This window comes from Mus caroli, chromosome 9 (assembly GCF_900094665.2).
Source record: "Mus caroli chromosome 9, CAROLI_EIJ_v1.1, whole genome shotgun sequence".
Classification (NCBI taxonomy): domain Eukaryota; kingdom Metazoa; phylum Chordata; class Mammalia; order Rodentia; family Muridae; genus Mus; species Mus caroli.
In genome coordinates, this window is record NC_034578.1 from 72,604,156 (window position 1) to 72,632,057 (window position 27,902).

Here is a 27,902-nt window from a genome sequence, read left to right on the forward strand (position 1 = left end):
AAAAAAAAAAAAAAAACAAAAAAAAAAAAGAGGCTTACAGACAAGTCTAGCTCCACGGGATCTAACACCCTCTTCTGGCCTCTACGAGCACCCCACACTTATTATGCATACACTCACTTAGAAACATACACCTACATGCACACACATATATAGATAACATTTACACACACACACACACACAGTATATTTTGGCCCTGCCCAGATGAACATGAACAGGCTCTTTAAGGCGCTGAGACCTGGCCTTTTGCTCCTCAAGTACATGAATAGTTGAGATTGGCAGCCACTTTAATTAAAGTCATAAAGACAATAAGTGGGAGAATGAAAAACAAATTGCTAATACTGATTGCTTCTAGGGAGTAGCCCTAAACTATCTTAATTTATCTTCATGGCAGTTAAGACAGGAAGAAGGAAGAGAAGGAATTCCACAGGAGACTAGGCAGGTTTCTCAACCTCTTCATGGCTAAGATCTGGGCCTGGTGACTTCTTTGCCGTGGGTGTCCTGTGAGCAGCCTCTCAGGATTCTGAGACCTTACAAATACCAGTAACACACCTCCTCATCATAACTCCAAACATCTCCAGCCACTGCCAGGGAGCCCTGGGAGGAAAAGTGCTCCCGAGCTGAGAATCACTGGGGCAGAATGAAAATCCTGTGTGTTGACAGGTGTTAGAACCGAAAGCACAGGGACATAGGCTGATGGAATGGCACACGATGCAATTCAAGGTACATTTATTCAATAGTTGTTCTTCATTGCTGTCTGTTAGTTTTGAGACAAAGATTCTCTGTGTAGCCCTGGCTATGCTGGAACTATCTGTAGACTAGGCTGGCCTTGAACTCAGATATTCCCCTGCCTCTGTTTCCCAAGTGATGGGATTAGAGACATAGGCCACCATGCTCTGTTTAACACTTGATCTTAAAATTAAATGCACCCATGTTAATCAGAGCATGGGATGGGAGTACAGCAAGCCTTTCCTTATTGGACACACCAAGCTTTGGCCTTAACTTTCCGTCCCAGAATAAAGAAACTTCAGAGCAATTAGTTCCTTATAAAAACTTGCACAACCTCCTGGCAGTCAGGCAAGATCGTGCCGCTTTATCTTAAACTTCAGAAGAGAAAACACTTTTTCTCAAACGGAACGAAATGGAGCCCATGCAGCCAAACACAACTTGGAGTTATTACACCCAAGTTCACTTCGGTTCAGCAAATATCTGAGCATCTATTCCATGTGCTGGGATAGTAGTGTCAGAAAAACACAGAGGTGGTTCCCTCCATGCTATAGAAATGATTAGAGTAGAAATACATGTCTCAAGATTTGCTTTCTGTACTCAAAACTGTAATCTCCTGGGGCTAGAAAGATGGCTCAGCAGTTCAGAGCACATGCTGTTACTGGAGAAGAGCCAAGTTCAACTCCCAGCACCCACCTCAGGTAGCTCACAACCACCTTTAACTCCAGCTCCAGGAGTCCACATACCCTCTTCTGGGCTTCAAGGATGCTGAACTCACACACACACACACACACACACACACACACACACACTTAAATTAAAAATTAAAACAATTCTTTTAAATCTAATAAACAGAACCCAACATACATGGTAGCCACAAGAAATGTAGCTACTAAGCCTTAGTAAACCAGCTAGTGGGTTGGAGAGATGGCTCCAGCTAGTGGGTTGGAGAGTAGTTAAGAGCACTGACTGCTCTTCTAGAGGTCCTGAGTTCAATTCCCAGAAACCACATGGTGGCTCACAACCATCTGTAATGGAATCCGATGCCCTCTTCTGGGGTGTCTGAAGACAGAGACAGCGTACTCACATACATAAAATAAATAAGTAATTCTTAAAAAAAAAAAAAAGGAAGAAAACCAGGTACTTTGAACTGATGATCTATAAATATAAAACACCCCACAGGTTTCAAAGATGGAATATGAATAAAAGAATGTAGAATACCTCATTACAGTTCTAAGTTATATCTACACGCCCAAGACATATCTACATACACTTTTATTTTTTAGACTTTATTTTTATTTTATGCATATGGGTGTTTTGCCTGAAAGTATATCTGTGCTTCATGTATGTGACCTCATACAAGGACGAGGTACCAAGGATGCCGGAAGAGAGCATCAGATTCCCTGGAGCCGGAGTTATAAGCAATTGCGAGTTGTCTGAAGTGGGTCCTTTGAATCATCTCAGGTCCTCTGGAAAAGCTGCAAGCACTCTTAACCGCCAAACTATCTCTCCAGCCCAAGACTGTTACTTTAAATCGAAACACTGTGTCAGGACCTTTGTTTTTCTAGTTTGAGAGCCAGTGGCTGGTGTTGTAAACTCTCAGGTTGATTCCCAGGAGACCCTATCAACAACAGGGGGGCTGTGTGTGTAAATTAAGTGTAATGGAACCAGAAAGACCTGGTGGTGATTCTTGGCTCTGTCATTACTTGCCACGCCTGGGATAATCTAACCTCCTATGTTATTGCGGGAACTAACAACAGCACATGTTTGGAGCACTAAGGGATGACTGGGTGAGGTAAGCATTCAAAGCTTGGCGCTCAGAACTGTAGTCACCGAGTCCCTAGAAGAGTGGCTTATAATAAATATAATATAAATAAGCGAAGCAGACAAGAGGAAGCGGTGATGGCTACGGTGGTGACAGTATTTACTTAGGCTAAGTAGCTTCCTGGTTTGGATAGATTACCCCCAATGCATAAAAGGACAACGGTTTGGTTATTATTTTTCTTTCCATACTCGAATTAACTGAATGTCAAATGGAATGCTTCACTATTTTTGGTTGTTTAAAGTATGCTCGGCTTATTAATGCACATATAGATTAAGATAAAACACACTCTGACGTTTTTATATGTGCCAAGTTCAAGTAAGCTTGGGGGAGGCATCATAATATCTAATGACCGTTACAGAAAGTTACTGTAGGAGGGAAAGTTGCAGAATGGTTTTTCTCAACACAGAAGAAACTCTAAATATTTATTTAGTTAAATGCCAAGACGCCTGTCTTGTTTGGAAAGTACAGCGCTGACAAGAATCCACTTAAACCAATGCGTCTGCAGTGTAGGTTCTTAGCCTGTGCCTCAGGACCGTAAATTTGTTAGATTAAGTTGACCAGATCTAAGACTTTCAATTGATAAAATAAATGACCGAGGAATGGTGATTTCATGCCTGAAATTTCAGCACTAGGCAAGCTGAGGCAAGAGGATTACTGGGAATTCAAGATTAGTCCAAGATCCATGGTGAGTTCAAAATGCAGGCTATACAGCAAGACCCCTATCTCAAAACAACAGAAAGCTAATCTTAAACAATAAGGAAAAAACTAAAAATAAAGAGTTGCCAGGGAATTAAATGATGTCATATCGTGTTTCAAGTCTCACTTACAAGGGCCACAGGGTCATTGCTGCGGGTTGCAGCCAGGCTGAACTTCTTCACATGGGTGTTGGTCTCCAGAGACTTTGCAAATTCCTTCAGGGTTGGAATTGGAATGTTCTAAGCACAGAAAACAGGGTTAGTTAGAAACCATTCACACTGCGCTCCCACTCACCCTCAGTTGTTTTCAGTTTTGATTGGACCCAAGGTCTCAATGTCCTAAGCACGCGCTCTGCTACTGAGCTCCACCATCAGCAAGCCCCCTGCAACTTTCGACTATCACCTGTATTTAGATGGCTGATTACACATCTTCTTTAAAAAAAAAAAAATTATTTTAGTCCATGTGTGATAACTAAGCTATTCTGAGAGAACAGCGCCTCCTAGTGCCCAATAAGGGAATGTAACTCAAAAGATTTTCCTTTTCCCCCCTCTGTCCTATATCCTAGGGCAGGCTAACAATCATCGTCTCTCACACACATACCCTTCGGATATGCTTTTCTCCTTGGCCCGAAAATACCTGTTGCCTTCTTCTCCACCTCTGAAGAGCCGCCTGAATTATTTCCTCTTTGGTTTATGAGTTCTCCTAGGCAGCTTCACATTTTTCCTTTCCTACAATTCCATCACCACTCGGGGCTAACCACCTATGCTGCCAACATGTGGTCAGTGTTTGTCTCTTACTATAACATCCTCAGCGAACACTGGATGGATCTTAACTGGGTCTCCTGGAACCCAGGCCGGCTTCAATCTGGCCTCAATTTCACCAGGTTGCCAAAGCTCCCTTGAACTCACAGTGATCCCCTGCTTCCACCTCTACAAAGCGAGGTCTCTTGCACACGGCCGCATGGAAGTGCCATGCTGGGAGCGGGTCCTTTGGACTCAAGGTATGAGCTAATACACGTGTTTGTATTCCTTTCTTTTTATGTTTAGATTTGTTAATTGTATCTTATGAGTGTCTTCCAGGCTTGGGTATATATGCGGACTCTTTCTTACAAATCACATACACAAATCACCTGTCACTGTAGAGGTAAGCAGCAAGCAGCCAAGGACAGCACTGGGCATGAGCCTGGCTGCACGATGGCTAAGCTGATTGACCACAGCAACTGAATCTCCTCAATTCTCACTGATGAGCAAGTGAGATCATGAATTTCCAGCAGCCAATGATGTAACACAGAATGCACACTCAATAAAAATCATATAATCGGGGCTGGAGAGATGGCTCCTCAGTGAACAGTACTTTGTGACTCTTGCAGAGGACCTGAGTTCAGTTACCAGCATCCAAGCTGGGTAGCTCACAACTGCCTGTAATTCCAGCTCCAGGATCCACTATGGTCCTTGACCTCCCCAGGCAACTTCACTCATGCGCATGTACTCACATACGACACCTATATACATAGTTAAAAACAGGAGGGTTCAGGTCGGGGTGAGGGATGGAGAGAAAGAGTAAGGGGAGAGATAACTGGAACTGGGGGTAATGTGGAAATTGTTAACAGTGGAAACTGTTACAGTGGAAACTTCCTAGAACCTATGAGGGTGACGGTGATGGCTTGTATATGCTTGGCTCAGGGAGTGGCACTATTAGACGGTGTGGCCTTGTTGGAGTAGGTGTGGCCTTGCTGGAGTAGGTGTGCCACTGGGAATGGGCTTTAAGACCCTCATCTTAGCTGCCTGGAAGCCAGTATTCTGTTAGCAGACTTCAGATGAAGATGTAGAATTCTCAGCTCCTCCTGCACCATGCCTGCCTGGATGCTGCCATGTTCCCCCCTTGATGATAATGGACTGAACCTCTGAACCTGTAAGCCAGCCCCAACTAAATGTGTTTTTCTAAGAGTTGCCTTGGTCATGGTTCACAGCAGTAAAACCCTAACTAAGATAGTGACCCTAGCAAGGACTCACAGTAATGGAGGATACCGAGCCTGAACCAGCCATCTGTAACTAGGCAAGGCTTGCAGTGGTGAGATTGGGACACCAATTCAGCCACAAACCTTCGACCTGTTACAACCTGTCCTGCCTGAAAGATGTGCTGGGGCAATGGTGGCTCAGAGCTTGTGGGAGTGGCCAACTAATGGCTGGTTTAACTTGAGGCCCACACCAGGTGAGGGAGCCTGTGCTCAAAACTGCCTGGATAGCCACGAACTGGAAGCTGGATGGCCCAGATCTAGGGTAGAACCAAACATGACTGGCAAGAAAAATAAAAAGCCAGTGAAATGATTTCTAATGATATTCTGTTGTACTCACAGATCACAGCTCAACCTTTATCAGAGAGACAAGAGGCTTTCTCTGGCAGCTGATGGGGGCAGATGCAGATACAGGGACCCACAGCCAAACATTAGGCAGAGCTTGGGAGACCCCAAGGAAAGAGAGGAAAGACTGTAGGAGCCAGAGGGGTCCATGGCACCAGGAGAACACGGCCTACAGAATCAACTAAGCAGGGCTGCATGAGAATCTGCGTCAGGCCCTCTGCATATATGCTGTGGTTGTTTAGCTTGAGATTTTTGTGAGATTCCTAACAGTTGAGGGGGGGTCTCTCTGGCTCTTTTTGCCTGCTTGCTGGACCCTTTCCCTCCTCCTGGGTTGCCTCATCCAGCCTTGACATGAGTGTTGTGCCTAGTCTTGGTGTGCATCTTGTTATGTCGGGTTCAGTTGATAACCCTGGAGGAGCGCTCTTTTCTGAAGGGAAATAGAAAAGCAGTAGATCTGGGAGGAGCAAAGGGAAGGGAGCCTGCAGTCAGGATGTACTGTTTGAGAGGAGAATAAATAAAAAGAAAGAACAACTCACTAGAGATAATATGAAATGCTAGGGATGTGGTCAATAGGAGCCAACCAAACAAACCTATACCTAATCTGTAGGAGGTAGAGGCTGGAGGATGGAGAATTTGAAATCAGCCCTGTTGACATATTGAGTCTGAAGAGTTTAAAAGCCAGTCTTGGCAACACAGTGAAACCTTGTCTCAAACTAGCCAACCAAGTCATCAACCAGCCAACTAAAGAGAATGAATAAAGGAGGCCCCAGGCAATCCATATGTGTTCACGCTCCTCTTGTCTGCTTCTCTTCCTTCAACAGCTCCATGTCAGAAGGTTGGTCCATGAGCAAAGCTGTGTGAGGTTTGTGAGACCCTGGGAGAAAGCTCCAAGTAAACAAGACAAGAGTCTTGCAATCTCTGGTCCTTCATAGCATGGGTTGTTCTTTCAATGTGTTTCCGTGCCTCTCCCAGGTGTACTGGCTAGGGGTGAGTCTACTTCACATCATTCATTATGACTGGCTATTGTTATTTATGTGTAGGCTTCTATAGAAACAAATGTGTCTTTGCCACATGCTTCTTGTCCTTGTGACTCTATACGTCACTCAGGTGACTCTTCTTAACCCTCAGAGTATAAACTGTCGGATGCTCCGAATAAAGTTGCCTACTGTGTGAGACTTCAGTCTACCTTATTTTAGGCTCCGACTGCTAACTAGAGTGGCAACAGCAAGACTTATCATTAAAAAGAACAAAGTGGGAATGACAGTCTTGACTTCAGACACCAGGTCGTGGAAAATAACTGTGTGTGTTGTTGAGGGGCACACATGTAGTATGGGTGCCCTGAGAGGCCAGAAGTGTTGGGTCCCCTGGATCTGGATCTGGTTGTGAGGCACTTGATATGGGTGCAGGGAACTGAACTTGGGTACTTTGCAAGAAAAGCAATTACTTCTAACCACTGAGCCTTTGGCTTCTTGACTGTTTTCACTCCGGGGTCACTATCTTTGGGGAAAGCCAGATGTGGTTGTGTGAGAACACTCAAACAGCCCCGAAGAGTGACCCATGTGGTGGGAAAGTGAGGTCTCTTGCTCACAGATGCACGGGGCTGCCATCTTTGGATACCTTAGCCTTGATTGGCAGCTTTTCACTTGAGAGCCTGTGCCAACTACCCTCTAAGTTACTCTGACATTCTGACACTTGAAACTGTGTGAGGGGGCTGGGGATACAGCTAGGAGGTAGAGTGCTATAACACACACACACACACACACACACACACACACACACACACACACACACACAGAGAAGGAAAGTTGATTTGTTTGGCCTGAGTTCTATGAATCATTTCAAAAACTTCTAGAAATCACGCTTCTTATACACCCATTTCTTTTGACTGGATTAGTCTGTCTGAAATCAGTGACTTGAAAGGACCACAAGCCACTGTAAAAGCAGGCAGTCAGTGATGTCCAGCTCTGGAAGGGACAAACCTTAATGTTGTTGAGGTTGACCTCCTGCAGGCTGGGGTCGTTGGCCTTCATCTGCTGCAGGCTTGCTTCCACATTTGTGGGGTTCGGTGGCTCCTCAAATACTGGCTTGGCCTTTTCACCTTTCACGACATCTAAAACACAAGTTTTAGTTTATAAAAGAAAGTGCAAGAGGTCCTCTATCAAACTAGAGCTGGCTTCCCTGGAAAGCACCATTCTTTCATGTAGAGTCCAACACTGGTTCCAATATGAACCACAGTGGTGCCGCTCTGAATCAGTCTGGAAGGCAGATGCTTTTCAGCCACTATGAGGCTTCTCATCCACTGGCAGTTACAGTTGTACCGGTTGGACTTTCCCACACTATCAGCACCAGACCATAGGCTCTGAGCTGCAAAGATGGCCACCACGATGAGCCTCTTCATTTCCTAAATCCTTTTTTAAAATGTTATGTGATGCTAACACTTAAACTCAGGACCCGCTCAAAGCATTTGTTCTAGTACTGATCTATGCTTCTATCCCCAGCTCCCAAATATTAATATCGCTCTGGCTTCCTGATCGTGGCCCTCCTCCAATTTCCATTTTGCATCTCTAGCTTTGATAAAGGTATGGAAAGACCAAGGAATGGAAAAGAAGAATGAAAGGCACCTTAGAAACAATTACTAGGGGGCTGGAACATAGCTCAGCAGTTAAGAACACTTGCTATATTTTGTAGAGACCCTCGTGGTATCTTACAAACATTAATCAGTCCAGTTCCAGGGATCTGAAACTCTCTTCTGGTTTCTTTGGATATCGGATATGCACGTGGTAAACATATATACATGTGAAAAAAAAACCCCACTTCCATAATATACATAAATAAACAAGTAAAGAAATACATAACTTAAGCTAGATATAGCAGTATATGCCTGCACTACCAGGATCTAGAAGACCGAGTCAGGAGGATCATGAGTTTGAGGCCAACCTGGGCTACACAATGGATTTCAGGCCTGTCTCAAAACAAACAAAACCCAAATAGCAACAATAAAACTACACACACTAATTTACCAGAAAATATATGGAGTGCATGCAACATACAAAGGATTAATATTCTAATGTACAGAGAGCCCTTACACATCAGCAATACACTTAAAATCTCAGCACTCAAGAAGCTGAGAGAGGAGGATTCTGGGAGACAGGAGTTTGGGGCCATCCTAAGCTAAGTAGCAAGCTCTCTTCTTAACAACTAACCACGTAAATAGGAAGCTACCGAGATGGAGTAGTATCTCTGAAGTCTCCATGAGAGAGAATAATAAATGGTTTATCCAGAAGCCAGGATCTGTGTCCACTTAGATCTCACAGTGCAAACAAAGACCAACTGGTTACTCTGAATAAGTTCTTTTGGAAAAGATCTTTCTACATATGCCCAGAATATTCCTGACATCCAGGAGGTATTTAGCGATTGCTTGATGAAGAAGACAGGAGGCTGCAGCCTGTCCATGCCCGGCTTTCTGGGGGAAGTAGGTATGTAGAGTCCAATGACCAGCGTCCATAATCAAGACAAAAAGACACTGGGGTACAAAAGGGAATGGAGCCAAGCTTCCCTCATTGATAAAATATCCTTTGGAACAGAAAACTTTATTTGCATTTGAGCTGACTGCACAAACTTATCAGGAATACTTTTTTTTTTCCCACTAGAAGACCTGCCACAAATGTGTGTTCTGTGGTTCTGCGTGTTCTGAGCAACCACACTAGGAGAAGCTGATGCTAGGCACTGTGCCTGGCTGAACATGCACCAGCCCGGCCTTGGCACTTCCCATGCTCCCAGACCCCTCATCAACTTACTCCTCACAGGCCCCTTTCGACCTTCACCGTTGGTTGTCTCTTCATCAAACTTCGGATTGTTGAGCAAATTGTGGACTCCGAGGACAGCTGAAAGACACCACAGGTAACAATAACCAGCAGGAAGTTTTGAAGAATTAGGATGGCTACACTGTGAGTTTGCAAATAGAAGAACAATTCTTAAAAAAAAAGAAGCTAAAAATAAATAAATAAATAAATAAATAAATAAATAAATAAATAAGTCTGTCCAGGTCCCCTTTCCAGCCGAAGTGTGTGGTATATATGCACAGCATTCAATAACTTATGCTAAAAATCCTCCCAAGACTGTCGGTAGCTTTACAGGCCTCTGTGTGGTTGAATGGGCAGCATCATTAGGAGCTAAGAAACAACTGTGCAGCCATATCTTCTAACCACTGAAACACTGCTAGGTCCTTGTGCTGGTTAGTCTTAACTAAGCTAGGCTCACCTGGAAAGAGTCTTAATGAGGAATTCTCTAGATTACACTGTGTGAGTGTGTGTGTGTGTGTGTTATGTCTGTGTGGCAGGCATGTGTCTGTGATGTGTGTGTGTTGATTAGTATCGATGCAGAAAGATGCAGCCCATTTTGAGCGGCACCACTTCATGCACTGGGCCCTGAAGTGCGCAAGTGTGAAGGAAACCAGCTGCACAGAAGCAGCAGCATCTGTGTGTTTCTCTCTCTCTGCTGTTGGCTGTGGCTGTGATGTGGCAGCGTAAGCTGAATAAACCCTTCCCTCCCCTGAATTGCTATTGTTCATGGTGTCTTATCATAGCAAAAGAAATGAAGCTAGAACAGTGCCCTAGTTAAGTAGACTCAACATTCAGCTCTTGGTTTGTTTTGTTGCTGTTATTCTGTTTCAGGGTCTCGCCTTATTACTGGATAGTCTGGAACTCACTCGTAGGCTAGGCTGACCTCAAACTCAGTGTGATCCTCCTGCCTCTGCTCCCAAATGCTGTGACTATGAGTAGGCGCCACCATACCCACCTCTGCTTACTTTTCTTATTTGTAAAATTTTAAAAAGGTGGAATTCAATCTAAGGATTTTGTTTTGTTTAAAGTCTCACTATGTAACTCTGTCTAGCCTGGAGCTCTCATCATGTAGACCAGGCTGGCCTTAGACCTACAGTAATCCTCCTGCTTCCTTCTGCCTCCTGAGTGTTAAGATTAACACTGTACCAGAAAGTCTTATGGAGTCTACAAATTTTAAAGATCTAATGTGATAGATTATTGTGTTGTTTTTTCCTCCTCAGAGGTAAGAAAGATTGTGATCCTTTTTCAGTAGAAAAAGGAGTTGTCCTTTCTTTCCCTTTGGGAAAGAAGAGAAGGGCTATCAGGCACAAAAGGCCGGCTGAGTATATCAAGGTCTTAGTGCCCGATGTTACATGGGACCAGCACCAAGAGGCACACATGCCGGAAGCAACACTATGGGTGGTCCTGCGTAGGTTGAAACAGATTTCCCTGATCATAAAATTACAGGTGAGAGGCACAGGCCCCTAAGAGCCTGATTGGATCTACTGTAAGCTACATTTTAGAAGGGAGGCAACCAGCAAAGACGGGTCAGTGGTTAAGCCTGTAAGAACAGGAGTTAGTCCAGGCAGTGGTGGTTCACACCTTTAATTCCAGCATTTAGGAGGCAGAGGCAGGTGAATCTTTGAGTTCGAGGCCAGCCTGGTCTACAGAGTGAGTTCCAGGTCAGCCAAGGCTGCATGGCTACACGGCTACATGGAGAAAAAAGGAACAGGAGTTAGAGGTAGGTGTGTGACTTGTACTTGAGAAGCAAAAAGATTCCAAGAGGCCAGTTTGGGGCTATACTGACAGTTCGAGAGTTCAAGGCCAACCTCGTCAGTGTACTACCACAGTGAGGCTCTGGGGCTATAGCAAAGTGGTAGAGTGCCTGTCTAGCATGCCTAAAGCCGTGGGTTCAACTCCTTGCACTGGAAACAGAATAACAACAATAATCATGGAGTGAAGGAGGGGAAATGTGGAGCACATTGAGTTTGAACCCTGACCTCCACATCCTAACTGTATGATTTGTGAAGCCATTGAATGCCCACGGACTCTGCCTCCTCGTTAATCCCAACCGACTGTGAACTTGATTAGTGGCTCCAGTGAAGCATAGGCAGGGCTTTCTGTGAGCGTGTTTCCTCAGAGCATTCACTAAGGGGGAGGAAGCCTTGCTCTGAATGTGCCTGGCACTACCGCACGATGGGAAGAAAGGAGAAAAAGAAGGGCGACTGTGGCACCTTTGAATTGCTTGTCTTTCTGCTCACTACCTTCCATACCAGCACAGACAATGCTCCTCAGGGCTCCCTCAGTTGCTGTGAGCCTTTCTGCTTACAGGTTATTCCTAGTCATCTAGAAAGATCCACCCTAGAGAGGAAGCTGCTTGGTTTTCATCCCCACTGAAGGCTTTCCACTGAGTCCTTAGGGAGTGTCTGTTCAGCCGAGTAAGGAGAACAAAGGCAGTTCTATTTGTTTTATCTCCCTGGATTTATTACATGGATCCCAGGGTCAAGTATCTCCAGAATAATTGCTTTTTCTTCATTCTCCTTTCTCAGGTGTTTTCTGGGAATCAAAGTCCCACCCTGCATTCCTCCTTTGGGCAATTCCAGTAAAACCTGTGAGACAACCCATGGGAAAAGCAGTAACCATGGAGGGATCTCTCCATAGTAACCACAGGGCCATGATGCCCAGTTACTGTGAAACGCCGTCCTCATGAGCTGAGTCAGATGCTACAGAGACCTCTGACAGATATCATCAGAGACGGATGAAGATGTATGGAAATGGCAGACATATCTGAATAAAGCAGGGCAGGTATTCCCACAAGGAGATAGATGCTATGTACATCTTCCAGGGGAATAAGAATCAGAGTTCTGGGGCTGGGAAGCAGCTAAATATTGATAAACTACTTCCCTAGGAAGCTCAAGGGCCTGGGTTAGAATCCCAGGACTTAAGCAAGAAACAGATGCACGTTGGGTGTGGAGGTGAACATCTGTGATCCCAGTGCTGGGGGGTGGGGTGGAGGCAGGCGGGGCTTGGGGCTCAGCCAGAAAAGGCACTTGCCACTCCACAATGCAAGATGGATGGTCTGAGTTCGATCCTCAGAACCCGTCTAAAGGGTGAAGGAGGGAGCCAGCTCCATAAAGCCGTCCTCTGAACTTACTTCACATACATCCTGAAGTCAGCCAGGACGCCCGAGCTTCCTCCCTCCTTGGGGGATTAAGACCACCAACTACCACGCCAACTCTTGTTCTAGGTTTTTAAGTCAGGGTCTTGCCATGTAGAAAGCTACTCTAAAGCTGTCTATACTGCTCACCCATCCACATCACAGACTTTTTTTTTCCTAATGAGAAAGGACTTAATTTAGGGGAAAAGCTTGCCTTTCACTTCTTTTGGATTATTTGAACTTTTATAACTACATTGTAGTTTGGATGATAATGGTCATCACTGATTCGTACGTTTGAATACTTGGTCCTGAGCTGGTGGAACTGTTTGGGAAGGACTAGGTGGTGTGGCCTTGTCAGAGGAGGTGTGTCACTGGGGTAGGCTTTGTAGTTTTAAAAGACTCATTCCCAGTGTGTGTTCTCTCTGCCTCCTGCTTTTGGATCAAGATGCAAGTACTCAGCGGTTCCCATTGCCATGTCTTTGCTTCACCACCATGGACTCTAACCCCCTGAAACCATAGGTTCAATGAAACACTTTCGTTTCTAAGTCACCTCTGTCATGGTGTTTTGTCACAGCAGCAGAAAAGCAACTAATCCAGTCCTGTTGTCACTGTCATGTTTCAGTTTGTTAAGGAAACTCGAAGGCAAGCTGACCTCCTGGCTCAAATCAGCTTGTAATGGCAACTGTAAGGGAGACCAAGCACTCCAAGGAAATGTGACCTTGGAAGCCAGGCAGTGGTGGTGCACGCCTTTAACCCCAGCTCTCATGTGGCAGCGTTTAAGGCTAGCATGGTCTACAGAGTGAGTTCTAGGACAGCCAGGGCTACCCAGAGAAAGCTGGCCTCAAAAAACAAAAACCAACTAACAAACAAAAAGAAATGTGACCATAAATGTGTGACACCCAGAAGTGTGTTTTAACGTGGAAGCTCTCGGAAAGCATATGGGGATATCACTTCATTCATTTTTTAATTTCGAATTCTGTTTTCTTTTTTGAGACAAAGTCTCAATTCTGTAGCCCCGGCTGGGCTCCAACTCACAATAATCCTCCTGCCTCAGCCTTTAGAGTGCTAGTCCTACCATTTCAGGAATGAGTTACCACACCTAGCTTGCAATTTACTCCTTTTAAGTTCTCAATAACATTTCCCATCAGCTCTCTTCAGTTTTGCACAGGAGTCTTGTAGGATGGGAATCATCTGAACAGGAGAATGGGCTAAAACATGGCTTGCTCAACCATAGGCTCCAGTCTGATAGGTACGATAGGGCTGCTGTTACCCTGGGCACGCAGTACTCAATAGCTACCAGCAGCTCATAGGTTTGCACCAGGTCAGAGAGTACATGCCTGGGGATCTCATAGGGGTCATGGGCCAGCCCTGAGAACTGACCTGCAAGGTCGTAGAGTTCAGTATCTGAGGCGCTGGCCAAGGCTTCCTCCAGTTCTGGGTCCAGGGTCACTTTCTCTTCTTTACGAGTTTCTACAGGCTTTTCCTTGGGGATAAAGACTCTCCCTTGAAATCAGAAGAAAACGAAAGACGACTGAGCTACTGCCTTACGTGTAAGGCGGGCAGACTAAACAGAAGATGCAACGCTGGCATTAAGACACACGTCATTGAGCTGTTTCCTGTTATTTGATGGGGCTAAACTAGTACGAAAAGGAAGGAATCCTGCCTTTACCACACAGAACTCCCCTGAGCTCACTTTAGTAGTTGAGCATCTTCCTAATGGTGATAGTTAATATCATCAACTTGGCAGGATCTAGAAAAGACAAATCTCCAGGCATGAGGGAGTTTCTAGACTGAGTTAATTGGAAAGACTCTAACATCTGTGGACAGCTCCAAACTGTGGGCAGCTCCAATCTGTGGGCAGCTCCAAACTGTGGGCAGCTCCAATCTGTGGGCAGCTCCAAACTGTGGGCAGCTCCAAACTGTGGGCAGCTCCAAACTGTGGGCAGCTCCAAACTGTGGGCAGCTCCAATCTGTGGGCAGCTCTAATCTGTGGGCAGCTCCAATCTGTGGGCTGGGGTCTAGGACTGAATGAAAAGGAGAGTGCACCGAGTACCAGGGTCCATCTGATTCCTGCCTGCGGATGCAGAGTGAACCTCTGCTGTAGGCTTCTGCTGTCCTGAAGGCATGGCACATAGGACTGTTCTCTTGAACTGTGACTCCAGACAGACCCATCCCTCCTTGAATTGCTTCAGTCAGGTACTTGGTCACGGCAGGGAGGGACCCACTGGCCATCTTCTAAGGTGACTGTGTGCACCTTTTACACTCAGCTAGTTCCTGCCTTCACCACAAGCTTCCCGTAGGTCAACTGGGTTTAGTTTGCCTTAGACACTCCTCAACTCAGGAAGAAATGACAAAATCTCCTCCTTTATTATTCTGTCATTATTGAATACATACCATTTTGGGAATTTTATTGAAGATTTTTTACATTATACCTCATGCTTGTCACAATTTGGTTAAGTCCTACAGCTACTGTGTTACCATAGAAACAGCTTGTGTTGCCATAGAAACAGCTTGTATTCCACAGTAACCTGAGGCTGTTAACCTGACTCATCACTGATCAGCTCTGCTTTCTTAATTTCCTTCTCAGTGGCGAGTGACCCGTCACGTCACGTGCACAGCACAGAAGGAATGGCAAGGATAACACCTGCCAAGCGCCCCCTTTCCCTCACCACTGAGTAGAGGCCCAAAGACCACCTCACTGGAGCTCAGAGGAAGGAGCACCTCCATCCTGTCATTCAGCTCCACCCAGTTTCTTAGGCTGATACAGATATCACACAACCACCAAAGTAAACCAGCGAAACGATGAACACAGTCACAGGGCTATGAAAGCAAGGCCCAGGGGTCATTCAGATAGGGCACTCTATGGTAGGAAAGGTGATGACAGAGAGGGGTCAGGGAAATCCAAGGCCCAGCATTTAGCTGAGAGTCTCTTGATTTAAAAAAAAAAAAAGTGTGTGTGTGTGGGGGAGTATAGGTCAGAGAGCAGAGTTGGACAAGTCTGGGAAAATGAACAAAGACACAGGCTGGGGCTTAGCAAGGAAAGGAGAGATGCAGGCAGGAGGCTGTGGAAGCTACACCCATGCTGAGGCTGCAGCAAGGGTTTAGGAAATTATGCAGGCAGCACGCCTGAAGTGTCAGCATTGGGGGGGGGGTCTGGGATGACGTGAATTAGGAGCCTATTTAGGCGACACAGTGATGGGGGCAGGAGAGGGATGGGGGAGGAAGGGATGAGGAGGAGGAGAGGGAAAAAAAAGAGAGGAGGGGACAGCATAGGGTCCTGGCATGGACCTGCTCCTCACAGCCTTCCCAGTCACACCCCTGTGTTCCTTCTACTGGATGACAAGCCATCCTCTTGAGGTCCAGGGTCTGCCATAGAGTTCTGCAGGGGAGGTTCTCGGTGAACGTAAGATGAATGAATGGCACACTTTCCATAATAGCTCTAGAGCTGGGGGATGGGGCTCTAACCACTCGGGACAGAATAGGAGGCCTTGCCTAGACTCCTCTAGTTGATGTACCAAAAGGTTTTTCTCTTTTAAACGAATGAACTTCAATTTTGAGACTAGCTTCAGGTTCATATCAAGTTGAGCAGAAAATTCTCATGTACCATGCCCTCCCCAACCCTCCCCGCTAATATCCCATGAACCCATGAAGACCCATCGTTACCACCATGAGCTGTAATTGACCTTAGCGTTCACTCTGGGTGTTGGACACAACGGTGTTGTAAAGTACCGTGTGTAGTTCATAGGTTTACTTCCTGTTCCCGGATCAGCTCCTTGGACGGATGCCCCACAATGTGTGAAGGGCATTCTGTCCCAGGACATTGAGTCTGTGGGCCTTACCTTTCTTTTCTCCTGTGAAGGGTACAAAGTCCTCCCTGTCCTTCTGTTCCAAAGCCTCTTTCTCCAGATACGTGAGCAGGTGTTCCCGGTCAAACGGGCCAGTGGCTGCTTTCTGGGTCTGGTCTTTCTGTCGGAATCCAGCAGGTAGCATTGCACTCTGACAAGACAGATATGATGAAGGGAAGATGTTGACTAGACCGAGTGTGTTGTTTCTTTACTCGATTGTACTGACTGAAAGTGGGAGAGCAGGGGGCACCTACACCCGCTGACAGCTCTGGGGACATGCATGTTCTAACCTCCTTTGCTAAGGAAGGGAACCCAATCAGCTCTAGGGGCAACAGCGACAAAAGTATCAGCTTTGGACTTTCTGCAGCTGCCTTCTCTCTCTCTTTCTGGATCAAGTTTCACCATGTAGCCCTGTCTGTATGTTCTGGAACTCACTATGTAGACCAGGCTTGCCTTGATCTCTCAAAAATATGCCTTTCTCTACCTCCCAAGTATTGGGATTAAATGCAACACTATGCCTGGTTGTATTTTAGATTTTTAAGTCAAGGTCTCCCTTTGCAGCCCATGCTGCCTTAGAACTCCCTATTTTGCCCAGGTTCGACCCAAACTCATAATCTTCTTCCCCCACCCAAGTGATGGCGTTATGCTCATCTGCTCTGATTAAGCCCCAACATTCCATATATATATATATATTATATATAATTTGTACTTAAGTTAAAAAATAAACTAAATATCCAAAGTATCTGGTACAGCAAAATGCCATATAAATAATTTTATTTGCTTACATCTCTAGAGTTAAATCACTATTTTGGATGCCTCCAACTTTAAGTTTAAGATAACGTTATTAGGGCTGAAGAAGATATTTGCAAATGAAATGCTTTAGAGCTACTCAGCTTTTCAAGAACTGACAAAAATATTAGAAATTGATATTATGATGATGATCATCTATACATTGTCATAGAATTTCAAATTCTTTGTATATTTGAATAAAATTATACCAGTTGTGGTAGTACATACAATCTCTGTACTTTACAGGTGAAGGTAAAATGATTGAAATTTCAAGGTTCTCCTTGCATACATAATGAGCTTGAAGCCAGTCTCTCCTATGTGAGACCCTGTCTCAAAAAAAACAAAACAAAACAAAAAAACCCCAAACAACAACAAAACAAAAATAAACCAGAAAGAGAAAAAAATGCTATAAAACCAGGCATGGTGTTGCATGCTTGTAGTCAACACCTAAGAGGCCAACTTGGGCTACATAATAAGTTCCAGGCCAGCCTTAGCTACACAGTGTGACTCCATCTTAAAAAGAATGGGCTGGTTATAGTGTTACATATATTTAATCCCAGAAATTGGGAGGCAGAGGCAGGTGGATGTCTATGAGTTTGAGACTACCGTAGGCTACATAGTGAGTTTCAGGCCAAACAAGACTATATAGTGAGATCTGCCTTTAAAAAAAAAAAAAAAAAAAGTCTAACCAGTGTGGTGTCTCATGCCTGCTATTCCGACACTTGGGAGGTAAAGACCAGAGGGATTCAAGGTCATCCTCACCTATGTAGTGAGCTTGCAGCCCATCAAGGCTAAAAGACCCTGTGTCAATAAACCCAAACAACAGTCTGAGGCTATGGCTTAGTTGGCAGAGTGCTTGCCTCACACACAGAAGCCCCTGGGTTAAATCCCTAACATGCTGAAACGTCTGTAATCCCAGCACCTGGGAGGAGGAGGCCAGAAGATCAGAAGTGTGGGTCATCCTCAGCTACACGATGAGTTCCAGGCCAGCCTGGAGTACACGAGACCCTGTCTCAAAAAATAAAACCAAAAGAAACTCTACACTTCACAAGTGTTTGCAACAGCACCTCAGACATTTACCAGTGTGGGATTTTGTGTGGGTCACTCTGGCTAGTGTGCCTTCTATTTATAAAACCGAGTTAATGCCATTTCCCCAAGGACTCTCGGGCCCAGCAAGGGATCTGACACTTGGAAAATACTTAGTAAGATTTGTTCTCTTTGCTCCCCCAAGCCGCAGGCTAAATCAGACTGTTCCTTCCCAGTGGAAAGCACTTTTGCGCATCTACAGTGAACCAGTTTTTGAGAAACACACTTGACTTTTCTCACTGCAGTGGCCCTTGGGCTCACTGTGAACTTGTAAAAATGGCTCAGCAGCAATGGAGAAGAACGCAGAACTGTGCAGTGGGGCTGTGGGGAGGTCAGCAACCACCGAAGGAGAGAGCCGCCCGCCCCCTTTCTCCTGTGCGCTCATTAAGCACCCCACTCCAGTCCTACGCCACAAACCTCGGGATCTAGGTCATCTAGAACATTTTCCAACTGTTTCAGTTCCTCTTCTGAGAGTTTGCCAAGAAGCTCGTCTTCGTCGATGTTCTTGTATTTCTCCAGCCCTTTTTGAAAGGGGAGCGCCATGGTTTCCAGGATACACCTTTCTCACACACCTTCGAGCGGGCCAGCTTCCTGAGACTTCACACTACCACTGACAAAGAGAAACACCGTCATCTCCTTACTGTACACTGAAAAAAATTAGTAACAGACTGTGCCAGGCTCGCAATGGAATCTACTGCACAGACAATTGACCCGAAAGGCAGCATTACCCTAATTTCCAGAGCCGACCATAGCTTGCAGGATTTTCACACAGAGCACATTATCCCAACCATTTCCCTGAGTAGAGCAGCCCTGTAAGGAAGACTGCAAGATGCCATCACTGGGTTTTACAGACCGAGACTGAGACGATGGTGACCAGAGACTTTGCTACTGGCTTCTGGTTCCCAGGGTAGTGAGTGCTTTTCCATTCTACTACAATGGAAGTAGCTTTCCCCTCCTAGCTTTCCACTGAGAACAGTGAAGAACAATGACCAATTGTATGGCAGTTGTAAGCAGCACACTTGTGCCCTTTCAGGGTAGAGAGCGCTGTGGAGAACACAGAATGGGACTCATTCAGGAAAGAGTTTAGAGGCTCTGGGTGAGAACACATTGTCCCTTAAGTCCACACAATGAAACCAAGAGACATTCTAAAGCTCTGGTCACACAGTTACTCTCTCTTGTCTTCTTTTCTTATCTTCCATTTTTAATGATGTCGTTGAGAGTATTTTAATAGTTTTTTTAAAATTCACTTGAAAGTTCCTACCTTTAAATAATGACCTTCATCACACCTATCCACTACCACCTCCCTCCAATGCCTTCTAGTGCCCCACCCTGTCTCCCTCCCAGATTCACATCCTTTTTATTTAGGTTGCTATCATCTCTGCAATTATTCTTCCTAATTGCTCTTTCTTTATACTGCTAAGACATTCTCTTCCAGTCTTCCACTCCTCTGAAATGCCTCCTTCTTGAACTTTCATAGCCAATGCAAGTTTTTCTCAGCCCCTGGCAGAAAATTCTACAGATCTTCCTTAGCAAGACAACTCAGAGTTCTATGTTCAGTCAGCTCTTCCAGGGCAGTAAGGGTTTGTCATATACCTGCTATTACCAAGTACAATTCTAGCAAAGTTCCCTCTAGGAAGGTCAGAGTGTAGTGAGACAGACACACAGACCGCAACAATGCCGTGCCGTAAGTGTTACAATAATGTCTGAAGTTGGCTGAAAATTGTTGGATAAGGGAAGGGGAAGGTTTGAGAGTCATCCGAAAAAGAGACTGTCATCGAGCTTTGAAGGAAGAGGTCCTAAGGAGGACATACTTGTGCAAGAGTCACCTAGATAGAGCAGGGCATACATAGAAACACGGGGTAGGAAAGTACACCATGAGTTGGTGGAATGGGTTGGGGTGGCTAGGGGGAGGAGGATTGGTTGACTGGGAGAAATGGGATATTGGTGAAAGCTATGTACTATGCCTAGGGGACCTGGATCTTACCAACTGAGCTATCTCTCTAGCTCTAAATTAACGACCTCTCACAGGGAAGTATTCTGAGTATTGTCTGGGTGGTCCCAATTTACTCCAAAGTATTCAGGTGATAGAAGAGAAAGCCAAGTGGTCATGGCTGGAACAGAAGGTCAGAACATCATGATCTGGAGCTCCGAAGATGCAGGAAGGGCCAGGAGAAGAGGAACGTGAGGACTCTGGAAGTTGAAATAAGTTAGGACTGTCCCCCTACAGCCTTTAGAGAGGCATAAGGTCTCTCGGACACCAACAAACTTCTCTTTAACTTCTGAAGGGATGACACATTCATACTGTTTTAAGCAACTGAATTTGTTCTTTGTCATGACAGCATGAACTAATATACTCCCTCCCAAATGTTCTCATCTCCAGGGTAACTGTTCTAGAATCCTTGGTTTGTCCTTCATTTCTGCTGGCCACTCTGCGCTGCGCCTCAGGAGTACTATGCGATTCAGACTGCCCTTTCTGCCTTCTGTTTGACCAACAGGAGGCACCAGCGGCAAAGAGGAGGACACAGTGGGGGTGGGGAGAGGTTGTTTCAGAAGACCATGTCTCCCAAGGCCACCCTCTTGCTGGCTTCAGGCCTCGGGGTGGTAAAGGGTCTCTGTGATGACTCTTGCCAGATTTCTGCCTTGTTGATTCTCTAAAGCTCCCTAAATCTTTGTAAATAGCCTCTTTATTGAAATCTCCTCAAGTTATTCGGTCTGAGCCCACCCTCTGTTTCTTGTCGGGAAGTTGGCAGATGTGGCACCCTGGCTTGGAATGTCCACTTCTCTTTGTGCACTGCCTCTGAGGCCTGGCTAAGATCCCAAGCTCTGCAGGACCACAGGATTGAGGGAGGGAGGCTGTGGGCCACTGAGCCCAACCACACAGGCAGCTCTGGGCTCTCTGTCATCACTCTTCTCTGTCTTTCTTCAAGTTTCTCTCCCTCTGCCTTAAATACTGGTATCCTTCAGGGTCTCACCTTAGGAGTTACATACTTTTGAGTGGCCTCTCACTGCCCCAAGGATGAAGTTCAAATTCTCACTCTGGCCTCGGTAGTTTTGTCTTCAAGGTCACCCAGGGTGTTTACTTGCCTTGAAGTTTTAATTATTATCTACATTCTGCTAACTTTAAAGTCTCTATCTGTATTCTAGGTTTTGTCCCTAAGGACCAGATCTGAGTTATCTGACCAAAATCTTCCCTTGGCTACCTCAGACCCTGAAAATACACCAGAAAAGCCTTCACGTGCCCTTTCCTCCTCTAGAATCTCAAGAAGTTGTTTCCGAAGCCAGGGTGTCATCCTGGCCATTTCCCCTTCCTCTCGCTTCCAGGCATCACTTGGAAATCCCATCCTTACAGAATGATCAGGAGCTGCATCTCCATCTCCATCCATGCCCAGACCCAGCCCTTCACCTTCTGATCATTCTACACACAGTGCTCAAAGGGATCTTTTTTGAAATCTCCTAGTGGCTTCCTGTTGCCCTGAGGATGAAGTCACTCTGGCCTCTGCAGTTCTACCTCCTCCTGCACGGCTTCCCTAATGTCCTCCTGGATCCAGCCTCCTGGACCATTTCCAATCCCTGGAACAGAAATGCATGTTCCCTCTGCTCAGAACCCCTCCTCACATCCCACCCCTGGCTGACTCTGCCAGACTCATCTTCCAGTGTCAATGTGAGCTTTATTTCTTCCATCAGATCAGACCCTGAGTCAAAATCTGGGTTACTTGCTGGGCCCCCTTGACTACAACTTGGCTTCAGCACAGTTATTTGCTAATTTCTGGGAGGGTGGAGATGATATAACAATCTATATAAGATCTTGGCTCCCAGTACAGACCTTGACCCACAGTAGACATCCAATAAATATTGATGTCAAATGAAGGAAATGAGCTCATACTAGTGAGGTGGACATGGGTCCAGAGATCTTTCCCCTCACCCTACCCCTCCATGGAGCCTGCTGGGATCATCTAAGCACACAGGACTCGCTTCTCTCCCCAGATCTGCTTTGTTCAAGCTGCCCATTTAACATCCATCACTCGCTACCTTTCATGATTGTTACTATAGTGTTATCTCTCCAGATACCACAACCTCCCAAGATGCAGGGGCCACACTGTTATTCTCAGTGATTCCAGATTTCTAAAGTTCAGGCTTGCATATTCATTCAACAAACGTCTACGGAAGGCCCACCTTCTCCAAACGCTGCTGGGACTCAGTAGCGGACCAAACAGATTGTACTGGGTGCTAACTGTAATCCACAAGGGAAAGAAGACCAAGCAATGACAGTCACAATTAAACCACCAACAGTGTCCATCAACGCAAACTTCATAGACTATAGCAAGGTGCCAGGGGGGCTCAGAGCCAAAGGGGAAAGGAGAATTCTATCTGTTTAGAGCACAGAACTGATCTGAAGGTTCAAAGAGAACCTTGAATTACTAGTGAATAGTTGGTTTGGTTTTGTTTGAACCAAGCTCTTTGCATTATAGCCTAAGTTAGCCTGGAATTCATTGTGTAGCCTCAAACTTATAGCAATTCTTCTAGAACTGGCTTCAAACTTACAGCAATTCTTCCTCAGTCTGGGTTGTTAACTACAGGTACACACAACCAAACCTGGCTACATTATTATTATTATTATTATTATTATTATTATTATTATTTTATCATCATCATCATTATTATTTTTAATCATTTTTGGGACAGAGGCAGGAGGACTGATAGAAGTTTGAGGCCAGCCTGGTCTAATACAGTAAAAGTCCCATCTCAAAACCAAACTAAACTCTTAAACACAGGTATGCTGTAGAGAAGAATATTCGCTCCTAACGTCAAATCTCTGATTTCCCAGTGCTTGGCTGGCCTGCTGTAGCCACGAAGTCCCTGCTGGGCTCACATCTGTTTCCCCTCCCCGGAGTGATGAGACAGTGGAAAGTTTGCAAAGTCCTCCCGCAGCCTCTCCTCCAGCCGGTGTCTATCCCATAGCAAACATTCAACATGCAACAGGATCCTAAATCACACCCTGGGATGGAGCACGTGCCCCCCCCCCCAGGCTTCCAGGAGTCCAGGTGGGCAAACACAGAGTCCATTAGCAAACTGGAAACTGGGAGTTACAGCGAGCTGCAGGAAGTGCCTCTTCCTGTTACCCAGAAACATGAGCCCTGGGAAGGAAAGTTATGAGCACGCTCTTCTTTGCTTCTTTTTCCATTGTTTTGTTAATACAACTATGCTATGAAAGAGGAAAATCAGCAACAATACGAAGGGCCCAGCCTTTTATGTTCTCTACACAGAGAGACCCAAACCCAAGCCACTGAATTTCTGAATCAGTAAATGATGATATATCTTCAGTTGTTTAATATACCTTCATTATTTCACAAGACTTGAAAAAAAATCATGAATAGATTTGCACAAGAGTCAAGCCACACTTTCTAAAACTAATAATCAGAATATCATGAGTTTATCAAAGTCCTCCAAAAAGACACACACTATTCCTGCATACTTAATTCATCTCTCTTTTTTTTTCTGGGTTGGGGTGAGACAGGATCTCGCTATATAGCCTAGGCTGGCCTTTGGAACTCACTCTGTAGACCAGGCTGGCCCCAAACTCATAGAGATCCTCCTGCCTCTGTCTCCAGAGTGCTGGTCTTAAAGGCACGGGTGACACATACTTTAATTAATCTCTAGATGCTAGACAAATATAAAGATGTGACGATTATAGCCTGGGTTCTGACACCTAGCTATTTGAAGACAGGTCGGTGAAATCTTTTGTGGTGGTTGTTATAAACTGCCAAATGGAGCTAGGCATGAATGCGCAGGCTTGATACCCGAGCACTCAGAGGTGGAGGCAAAAGACTGGAAGTTTGGGGCTAGACTCAGGTACAGAGTGAGTTGGGGGACAACCTGGATTATACAAGACTGTCTTTCTCTGAGAAATAACTGTCAGAGGATGAAAGACACAGAAACTTCAAGGGAAATTTTCTATTAAAAAAAAAATTATAGCAAAGCAAAGGGACTGAGCAGGCTGAAAGGGCAGGGAGAACCTGATCCTGGCAGAGTCACAAAGTGCTTCTAGCCGAAACTATTTATTGTTTTTAAAAAAATTTTATTCATTCATTCAATCACTCATTCATTCATGTTTTGGTTTTTCGAGTCAGGGTTTTTCTATATAGCCCTTGCTGTCCTGGAACTCAGTCTATAGACCAGGCTGGTCTTGAACTCAGAAATTTGCCTGCCCCTGCCTCCCAAGTGCTGGGATTAAAGGCATGTGCCACCATTGCCCTGCAAAAAAAGATTTATTTTTATTTTTTAAAAAAAGATTTATTTATTTATTTTATGTATATGAGTAGACTGTAGCTGTACAGTGTTGTGAGCCACCATGTGGTTGCTGAAATTTGAACTCAGGACCTTTGGAAGAGCAGTCAGTGCTCTTACCTGCTGAGCCATCTATCTCTTCAGCCCTTATTTATTCTTGTTTCCTAATTTTATAGCACAAAAACTGTCAAGAGGTTTCCAGCTTGAAAATAGTTCTCTCTCTCTCATAACAACGGACCCACAAAAGAAGGTTCCTTTCTACTTTAGAAAGCACAGAAGGTCTTGTAGTCACAGCCAAGTGCATGACCTTGGAGGTAACTAGCCCAGGGCCTCAAGATGAAGATGCACATGGAACTGATGACCGGCCCTCTGCAGCCACACATCCCTTTACCTCAGGGCAGTATTTGGAGAAATGCATCCTCAGGCAATTTGTATTGTGCTAACATATATCAAGCACAATATTTGAGTCTTAAAATAGCTAAATTGAATCAGGTGATGTAATCCATAGAACCCCTTTCGTGCACGAGATCTACCGCTGAGACATCATCACATGACTTTGTCTCATGGGATGCAGGTGATACTTGGGGCATTACGGTATTGTGACGTACAGTGCCTAGTATGTGCAAGTTCTCACTGATGATTCTCTCTTTGGTTTGAGAGCAGTTTTTTTTTGGAAGTATCTTTTCCCTTGTTTTCCTTATTAAGACTAAATATTGGAGAAGAAGCATCATACCAGGGTCTCAAATTAGCACTGCCACATGTAGCAAGCCTCCATGGTTGGTAGTCGCCCAAACTGATGTAGATTTCCACCTGAACAGGAGATAGCCAAGACTTTCCAGCTGGGGCAGAAGCTCTTTCACTTAGAAGCCTTATGCCTCCTTTCCTAGGCTACCGCTTGATTTCTAATTCTCTCCATGGGTCCTACGTCCTGCTGCAGCATCTCCCTCTTGGTTGAGTTCTACTCTGAGGTGTTCCCATTCTTTTTGCTATTATGCCGTTCTTTCCTTCTACTGAGTCAAGGTTTTGCCATGGAGTCCTGGAGGGCTGGAACTCCTTGAAGACCAGGTTAGCTTTTTCTTTGTTAGTACTGGTGACTATATAATGTAGACCACCATGCCTTGCTGAGTTCCCGTTTCCAGATCTGTATCTACTTCTTTACCTTGTATTTCGGCCTTTCTGGTTTTTAACTGCCTGACGTTGTTATTACTGTTATCATTATTTTAAATATTAATTTATTTGTGTATATAAGTATATCTGCCTGCAGGTATATATATATATATATAGTTAGGTAGATAGATAGATAGTCTGAGGACACCAGAAGGTGTTGGATCCTCTGGAACTGGAGTTACAGACAGTTGTTAGCTGCCATGTGGGTGCTGGGAATCAAACCCAGGTCCTCTGCAAGAGCAAAAAGTGCTCTTAATTGCTGAGCTATTTTTCCAGCTTTATCATTGTTTTTATCGTCATCAAGACAGGGTATCACATGTCCCTTGCTGTCCTTGAGGGCCTGATCCTCTTGTCTCACCAGCTCCAGTTTTATGTAGGTTTTAGAAGGTCCCTCATCCAGTTGTTGGGAATTTAAAAACTTCTAACTTACTAACACCATGGGTTTCCCGTTTCTGTCCTTTGATTCATCTGTTTTCCTGGATTCTGCCTGTTCTTGTGGTCTTTGATCTACCTATCTCTTTTTCTTTGGCACCGATCAGCTAAGTTTTGATTTATGCAATGTTAGGACCCATGGGTCTTATGTACCACTTGACTCAGGATGATAGGCAAGCCATGTGGAGACTGATGTGCAATGGTACTGCCAATCAGGATGGCTTCTATAAACAAAAGTACGGTCCATACCCACCCACACTGGCTACATGATAGCCATGCTCATGAGACTCCAGAATCCTCCAAGTGATCTGATGAAGGGCATTTTGGTTCTTCCTCAGAGCTGGGGTGCCAACTTGGAGATATTTTCATGTTCAGGCTTGGCAGAGTTGGTCTTACATTGTGCTCAGGAACTCCTGTCGCTCACAGTCCTAGCAGCAACCTTTTCACCAACCTAGCTGTCCTTCAGGGAACCAGGTAATATACATGAAAGAAATAATCACTAGGAAAACCTTTCTTCCTTTCCTTTCCTTCCCTCCAACCTCCTCTCTTTCTTTCTAGCAGGGTGAAGGGCAGAGTTAAAGCAGATCCTACTATGCAGAGGCTGGCCTGGAACTTGCTATTCAGCCCAGGTAGACCTTGATATCGTGATCCTCCTGTATCAGTTTCCTGAGTGTTGGGATGTGCCACCATACCCAAGTGATAGGGTAATATTGATACTTGAACAGGAAGGTTGAAAATATAAGAGCAAAAAAAATAATCAATTATAATTCTCAGAGACGTGCTGAAATACAGGGCCTAGTTCAAGGAACTCAAACTGGCTGTAGAGGGAGAAGACACAGTTTCAGCTCCATTGACGAGCCAGAAATGCCTCTCCCTTTACACAGCCACAAAGCCTTCAAAGTTGTAGATATAACCCAATGGTTTTGTTGTTGTTTATTGCTTTTTAAGGACAAGGTTTCACTATGGAGTCTTGGCTGGCCTAAGATTCATTACTTAGACCAGGCTGGCCTGGAACTCACAAGAGACCCACCTGCCTCTGCTTCCTGGGTCCTGGGATTAAAGGCGTGCACCACCACATTCAGCAATATAATTGACTTTTTGGTGTATTTAAAGTAAAACTTATTGATGATAAAAGATAATCAGAAGAGTTTATAGGAAGAAACAGAGGAAATTAAGGTTAGGAAAGAATATTGGGGTCAAATGATTCACGAAAACTAGAAACTGAAGTCTGAATTCTAACCTAAGTAATGAGAAACACAGATGACAATATTATGATCTATTCTTACTAACAAGAATATTCTGGCCATCCACTCAAAAGTATATTGAAGGTAGAATTTCCCAAAGTGGGTTCTACTCAATGCCAGTTTTTCAAATAAATATATCTATATATATATCTATACGCACACATATATATGTGTGTGTGTGAAATACACATATTAATATACTTTTCACATAGCTTGGAAGACATTGTGTACCACGTTCTACAGAATTTCCCTCCCTACTTCCAGATCCAATAACTCAGTGGTCACTAACCCATAAAAAGCTCTGACCATGAAGAATAAACCAACTTGTAACAGTAACAATATTCTAAGTGTTTGGAAGCACAACAGCTGAGAGAGTCACAGAACACTAACATATGCCACTACCAACACATATCCAAGTAAACCTCTCTCTCTCTCTCTCTCTCTCTCTCTCTCTCTCTCTCTCTCTCTCTCT

General features: G+C 44.9%; 1 protein-coding gene across 5 annotated transcripts in view; it reads right to left on the bottom strand.

Annotated features, from left to right (window-relative positions):
- The window catches only part of Tmod2 (tropomodulin 2), a 39,878-nt gene that overhangs the window by 6,734 nt on the left and 5,242 nt on the right, over positions 1-27,902 (bottom strand). For 3 of the 5 annotated variants that reach the window (XM_021172055.2, XM_029481688.1, XM_029481686.1), the window contains exons 2-7: positions 18,720-18,912; positions 16,422-16,578; positions 13,963-14,085; positions 9,402-9,488; positions 7,584-7,714; positions 3,377-3,484 (exon numbers count right to left, since the gene is read on the bottom strand). In XM_021172055.2, the coding sequence (XP_021027714.1) occupies positions 3,377-3,484; positions 7,584-7,714; positions 9,402-9,488; positions 13,963-14,085; positions 16,422-16,578; positions 18,720-18,845 (732 nt within the window). In that variant the 5' untranslated portion in view covers positions 18,846-18,912. Of the gene's footprint in view, positions 1-3,376; positions 3,485-7,583; positions 7,715-9,401; positions 9,489-13,962; positions 14,086-16,421; positions 16,579-18,719; positions 18,913-19,030; positions 19,158-20,286; positions 20,639-27,902 lie in introns of those variants that run through there. The other 2 variants (XM_029481687.1, XM_021172054.2) reach the window with 2 other exon arrangements.